The sequence below is a fragment of the Lygodium microphyllum genome, chromosome 26 (assembly GCF_053477565.2).
Source record: "Lygodium microphyllum isolate KBCC chromosome 26, Lygodium_microphyllum_v1.1.10, whole genome shotgun sequence".
Taxonomy (NCBI): Eukaryota; Viridiplantae; Streptophyta; class Polypodiopsida; order Schizaeales; family Lygodiaceae; genus Lygodium; species Lygodium microphyllum.
This window is the reverse complement of record NC_141160.1, coordinates 115,992,313-115,997,667: the sequence shown is the minus strand read 5'-3', so window position 1 is coordinate 115,997,667 and position 5,355 is coordinate 115,992,313. Positions and strand designations below refer to the sequence as shown.

At 37.7% G+C, this 5,355-nt stretch overlaps 1 protein-coding gene across 1 annotated transcript; it reads left to right on the top strand.

Annotated features, from left to right (window-relative positions):
- Window positions 1-3,212: 3,212 nt before the first annotated feature.
- On the top strand, window positions 3,213-4,807 carry LOC148013722 (uncharacterized). The gene is made up of 3 exons (XM_087668180.1): window positions 3,213-3,389; window positions 3,856-3,934; window positions 4,044-4,807. The coding sequence occupies exons 1-3, from the start codon at window positions 3,348-3,350 to the stop codon at window positions 4,607-4,609; spliced, it is 687 nt and encodes a 228-aa protein (XP_087524306.1). The 5' UTR covers window positions 3,213-3,347; the 3' UTR covers window positions 4,610-4,807.
- Window positions 4,808-5,355: the final 548 nt, after the last annotated feature.

Genomic DNA, 5,355 nt, shown 5'->3' with positions numbered 1-5,355 from the left:
CGGTTGATCTAGGATAACACATTGACCATCTTTATTGCCATCAAAGTTATGGAATTTAAAAGTTTTTTGATTGATTTTTACCTCATTATGGATGTTAAGTGTAGCAATCACAGTAAGAGCAAATTGGTTAGAATATTCATTATGTGGTCGTGTGGAAAGTGGCCCATGTAGTCATATGCACCCTTTCCAGTCATCCTCTAGCTATATTGCTAAGAGATCAAGTCTTTGGTCCATGGTAGATGGTGGTGAAGCATCAAAATCTTCGAATATATGTGAACATGGAGTTGGATCTCCCACGGGAATGGTTTGTTGTGGCTTATAGAGGAACACTTGGGAATTTCAATTCAATAATGTATTGCAAACATGCAATAATTGCCCCTTACTAGGAGTTAGAAGATGAGCCTTTCTTTGTGAGGTTTAGGGGGGAGACTTCTATAATAAAAAAACTCTCTTCTTGTTAAAAAATTTATCATGTTGTCTTATGGTCAATTACTAGTGTAGGACTACCCTTATGGTTAATTAGAAAGGCAATCCTTATAATTAAGGGTGTCCCCTATAATTTGCCATCTATAAAAGGCTTGCATAATGATAATCAATCTTGTAGCCCCTGAGTCATGACGTTGAAGGTTGTGCTTGCATCCATGATGTATGATAGGCTCTAGAATAACTAGGCTGATAGGCTGGTAGGATAGAAGTAAATGGCTACTTGGTAATGATTGACAAGCTATTGCATTGATAGAACAACTGACTAGATCAAGGCACTTCCATTGATTGAAAGCTTCATAGAAAGAACTATGATAGTGGCTTAGAGAGACAATCAACTTGTTAAGTGGTAAAAAATAGCTGAAACACGATATGTACACACACACACATACATTAGGCTCTTTATGTTGGGAAATGGCCTAGAATGACTAGAAATAAATCTCTTCTTACTTGATGTTGATGGTACCTAGTCACAAAGGAATGTGAAGAGAGATTGTAGTCTTGAACCACAAACCCTTGTGCAGTAATATTATCTAACAAGAAGAAGGTTGATATTGATATCGAGATATCCCTTAGTACATGTGAAGAGAAGAAACTATGGCTAAAAACAACCACATTACCAATTACCAAAGCTTTGGTATCAATATTGGAACCTCATACCATAGCTTAATCTTTCTATACACATGAATCAAGTATAAGAACAAATAAGTCAATGTGAGAATCATTATAAACACATAATTTTTTACAATAATAAGATTTATTTGACCAAACATAGTTTGTCACCAAAATAGTCAAACCTCACTAATAATATCACTCAAACAATAAATATGTCTCTTAGGGATTCACCTCTCATGGGTTAAATAAATATGCCCTTCGTGGGTATGCACATCTCGTGGGGCATTAAATATACCTCTCATGGGCCTGAATAATATCCCCCCACAAACATACGTCTCTTAGGCCAAACTCCTTTGATGAGCATATGTCTCTCAAGCTTTAAAAATGCCTCTCATGGGTGTATGTCTCTAAGGGTAAATAAATGCCTCCAAGCAATAAAAATTTCAACAATTACTAACTTAGTGCATTCAATGAAGCACTCGACAAGTTCTAAAAGAAGAATAAGCCTCCTTGTGGAAAATTTGGCACTTCCTTAACCATCATCATCAAAACTAGCATTAATTCCTAGGGCAACATAGTAGAAGACATGGGCCACTAGACATCACCTAATCCTAAAATACCAAGTAAGAGATGACAGGGTTTCGTTGCATATCCATGTAAAGGTTAAGAGAAGAGAATATGTAGAAATGCAAAGAGAAAAATCTAGATATAACAAAGAGAGGAATATGCAGTCTCTTTTTAGTGCACAATGCATAGCATAAGAAGAACTAATGGCTACCATTGAAGTATCCAAGGGGGAGTTAGAAGAAGTTAAATGATTGAATCATATGAGCTAGCTTGCAAAATGGTGGAGTATATATGCACCAAATCTATTGCCAACCCTTACCACCATTAAATTTACTTCCTGTATGAGAAGTGTTGCAAAACCATTGGGATGAACTAGTAATTCATGAATTTATCTTGCAATGCCCATTACTAGAAAACATTGAGGTGGTATGGTTTATATATCACTTCCTCTATTTCTATCATTAACCATGTCGGTAGAAGATAGATATAGATCTTTTAAAGTTCTCGATGTACAAGCATGGGGCCTTGAAGATGATAATCGTGCTAGTCTATCGAGTATCCTTCCAATGCATGTGTTGTCCTTCTCAATTACTATCTAGAAATCCTCAAGATATGAACTTAGCAAAACTTGTAGTCCTTTTCCATATCTATACTATGACTCTCAAGATTACATGTCACCTCAACATGATCTAAGCTAATCAAGCTCAAATGTCACCTCAAGGCGATCTAAGCTAATCAGCCTACATACTGCCAATAGTATAGTAAATCCACACAAGTTCCAAAGAAAGACAAGGTAAACTTGACTTGGAATTCAAGGCATCCCCAATCTCACAAGCTTCAAGTAACAAGTCTCTCTCAACTATATGGAGTGTAACAACTCTCTCTCTCTCTCTCTCTCTCTCTCTCATAGTATATGCAATCTACAAGTATGGGTTTATTGGATTCGGATTTGATATAGTGATATGGAGTAGGCTACATGCAAGCTAAATGCATGTAAACCTTAAGGTGATCCTCGAAGATTGAAAGGATCCTTAGGACTCGAAAAGTGTCTTTTGAGAAAGGACCGGAGACTCGAGAGCGAAAGATAGGTTGACTGATATGGATTCTTGGGGGGCGAGAGAGAGAGAGAGAGTCATGATGAGAGCATGCGCCCTGATCAGAGCGGAAGCAAGCAGCAGAGGAACAAAGGTGGCGTGCTTCTTCTTCGACTATTGCACGCAAAGAGAGGGTCTCTGAGAGAGAGCCAGTCTGCTTGCTTGTACAAAGCACCACACTCTGTCAATTTGGCATCAGAGGAGAGGAATAAGATGGTGATAATTGCTTTTCCTTTCCGAGACTTCAATGGCTTTCTAATTCGGAAATTGCAGACATGGCAGAGCATGCCTGCCCAGAAACACGTACGGCAATCTGTACGACACTTGACAACACCCATTACAAAACTGTGCGGAAAAATATACATTATATAGGGAATAATATATATTCAACCGACAGCACCAATCTCGAAATACAGCTTGAGAATCAGGAATATAATTCCTCTCTCTCTCTCTCTCTCTCTCTCTCTCAGTCTTCTCACTGCCGTCACCACTCCACTCCCTCTTAATCTCCTCTCTCTTTCTTCATCTTCTTATTCCTCCTCAGCTCCTTCCTCTTCTTCCTCAGCAGTTCAATCTCAGCGACAGAATATGACCAAGGCCGCCGGCGCAGACAATGCCAAGCATCCAACGGTCTCTCTCTCTCTCTCTCTCTCTCTCTCTCTCTCTCTCTCTCTCTCTCTCTCTGTGCAATTAGTCTTGCATGAACAGTTTTAGCAACTAGAGACTAAGCCTCGACATTGCATTGTCTGTCTGAGCGAGACACCTAGTTCAACCCCCCCGCCCGCGCCCCCCCCCCCCCCCCCCTCTCTCTCTCTCTCTCTCTCTCTCTCATATACAGCAATTAGCCTTGCATGCAAATTCTAGCAAAACTAGAGGATTAGTTGCATGCAAATTTTAGCAAAACTAGAGACTAATCCTCCACATTTCATTGCCCTCCTAGCAAGCCACCTAGTTCAACTCAAGCCTCCCTCCACCTCCTCCACCTTATGATTAGCTACTTAAACTTAATTAATCTTTCTCTCTCACACACGCATCATTGTTACCAGCTCATGAGATGTTTCTTTTGATCATGATGTGTTTCTTTTGCTTTGTGTAGCCTGTCACCAATCTTAAAGTCTTGATTCATTGCCAAGGGTGCAAAAAGCAAGTCAAGAAAGCAATACTAAAACTACACGGTTTGTCCATTGGTTCCAAATAAGGATCATCTTTTCATTTACTTACTCATAAAAAGCTGCTTTAAGTTAATCTCTTACCAAAGGATGTAAGCTCATTAATACATTGCAGGGGTAGAAGCAATTGTGATTGACGCTGATGTAGGCAAGGTGACCGTCACTGGAAGTATAGATGCAAACATCTTAATTCGAAAACTTGCCTCAATTGGTAAACATGCAACAATTTGGAACAATAATCATCATGCAAGCGCGACAACATATGGTCTTGGGAAGGCCCAACAAAGTGCCATATGTCAAGAAGAAAAGAATGACATCAAAGAGATGATGGCATCCTTGGGGTTAAACCGATTTCTTCTTCACTCTTCATCCAAAAACAAGGCCACAGATTATCAACATAGCAACATCAATTCAGAAATGAGCTTGATGGCAAATCAAATGATTAAATCTCCTTCCACCAAGAGAGGAAGTATGAAGCCTGGAGGTGAAAGCATTACAAGGTCATTTGTGGCTAAAGACTATCAAAATAATAGTCTTGCACAGTCGGCAAGCATGTGGAATACTAATATACCAACCATGGTAAGAACAAACAATTACATCAATAGTGATAATGTTGAATCATTGGACTATGCTACTAATATGTTCAGCGATGAGAACACAAATAGTTGCCATATAATGTAGATCATAAAAAAGATGCCCCCCTTGTTGGTATGATTTATCATACACTTGGATATTCATGTGGATACACTCAATGTTATTAAGTTCTTGAGCTTTTTTTATTAGTTCATGCTCAAATAGTGAAATACATAAATTGTAGAAGTTGGTAGCAAGTATTGAAAACATTCCAAGGCAAATTTAGTCATCACTTAACAAACCTACTCATCATGTGTACATCAAACCTCCGTGTGATTTGTACTAAGATTAAGATCATCATATTTTCATGCAAGCAAGAAAAAAACTTTGAGATTATAGTCCTATGATCTAACAACATGCCACATAAAATGTTTTGATCAAATGCTTTGTATTAGATTTATTTTGTGTTGATAATGTAAAAGAAATTAGAATATTTAGGTTAATCATTTCACCTTTCTCCTTGTCTAAGAGAAGAAGAGTAATTAGAAAAAATCAACCACAAAAATGTTGTGTGTGTCTTTCTAGTGAGTGAACCATAAAAATCAACTTTGGTACATGTTTTTCTAGTGAGTGAACCACAAAAATGTTGTGTGTGTCTTTCTAGTGAGTGAACCATAAAAATCAACTTTGGTACATGTTTGTGGTTCAATCCCTATTATGAATAATCTATAAGGAGTTTTACATATAGCCATGAAAATATCAACATATATTTCATAATATGTATCTAAAGTTATATTTTAAAAAATATAGCTAATAAATTTTGTTTTAAAGAGCTTTAATATTTTAGCATTCAA

Coding starts and splice junctions, on each gene's coding strand:
- LOC148013722 (XM_087668180.1), top strand. CDS start 3,348: ATGACCAAGGCCGCCGGCGCAGACAATGCCAAGCATCCAACG. Junction 3,390..3,855: donor ACAATGCCAAGCATCCAACG/GTCTCTCTCTCT, acceptor TGCTTTGTGTAG/CCTGTCACCAATCTTAAAGT. Junction 3,935..4,043: donor AGCAATACTAAAACTACACG/GTTTGTCCATTG, acceptor AATACATTGCAG/GGGTAGAAGCAATTGTGATT.